Source organism: Rattus norvegicus, chromosome 4, assembly GCF_036323735.1.
Source record: "Rattus norvegicus strain BN/NHsdMcwi chromosome 4, GRCr8, whole genome shotgun sequence".
In the NCBI taxonomy this organism is placed as follows: domain Eukaryota; kingdom Metazoa; phylum Chordata; class Mammalia; order Rodentia; family Muridae; genus Rattus; species Rattus norvegicus.
The window spans coordinates 36,630,633-36,631,620 of record NC_086022.1 but is presented as its reverse complement, the minus strand read 5'-3'; the positions used below and the strand labels follow the sequence as shown (position 1 = coordinate 36,631,620).

Sequence of the window (988 nt, the reverse complement as noted above, 5' to 3'; positions counted from 1 at the left end):
TGTCTTATGGTATGCTATTTTATCTTTGTTTTTTAGTCGAATTCTGCTTTGCATTCTAGCTTCATTTCATTGTGGTCATAAGTGATGTATTACATGGCATTGTATTATTCTGGGCCTCTCTTTTCTTTCTTGTCTTATGTTCATTGCCAGACGCATCACTACATTGTTGTGTGGATAGATATTGTAATCTCTGTTACATTAAAATAATAGCTTTATCCTGTAATTTCTTTCAGCTTTAAAGACATTTCGGGTGAATATCTATATCTATGATTGTGATATCTTCCTATATAAAAACTTTTATTGATATATAATATCTTCATTTGGTGTTTGCAATTTTTTGGCAGTTCTGCAACTTTATTTGATACTCAGCAGTTAGTTCTCACCCACACTGACCGTCTATAGATTCTTGGATGTGGTAACAGGCACATAAGTTACCAATGTGTAGAGCTTGTTTGGTGAAACCTCATCTTCATTATGTTTTCTGGAAAACATATTCAGATGCGAGATGAAACATTTCTTATTCCTAGACAGCTTTATTGAGATGCACACATCTGGACTCCCCATCTCCTTCATGGCAAATTTCCAGATTTCTTTGAGTGCCCAAGGAGCATATTTCTTAAAGCCCACTCTGTGGATGTGCTTATGAATGTTGATGGTGTATTCTTGGGTCACCACCTTGTTAGTGGCCAAATGCGCCTTCTTCATGCTACCTTTCTTTGTGGGAGTCATTCTGCCAGGCCCAAGTTTGAAAGGACCATGTTTGTAATGTTTTATTTGAAGTCTATTTTGTCTGATATTTCATATGCTTTCCTTTGGTTGCCATTTGCATTGTGATATCTCCAATATCTTTCCTCTTCATATCCACAAAGGAGTCTTTAAAAACTTTTTCCAAATTGTCACTAGGCTTTGAACTATTTTTTTGTATTTTCCATAGTATATTAGATATCATTATAAAGTAGAGTGACCAGTTAACCAGGTTTCATACCAT

General features: G+C 35.2%; 1 protein-coding gene across 1 annotated transcript; it reads right to left on the bottom strand.

Annotated features, from left to right (window-relative positions):
• Positions 1–396: 396 nt before the first annotated feature.
• On the bottom strand, positions 397–729 carry LOC134486876 (large ribosomal subunit protein eL31-like). Its single transcript, XM_063286995.1, has one exon. It carries the CDS (start codon positions 727–729, stop codon positions 397–399), a length of 333 nt encoding a protein of 110 aa, XP_063143065.1.
• Between the last annotated feature and the right edge of the window lie 259 nt (positions 730–988).

Excerpts from the sequence above, each read along its gene's own strand:
- LOC134486876 (XM_063286995.1), bottom strand. The coding sequence starts at position 729 with ATGACTCCCACAAAGAAAGGTAGCATGAAGAAGGCGCATTTGGCCACT.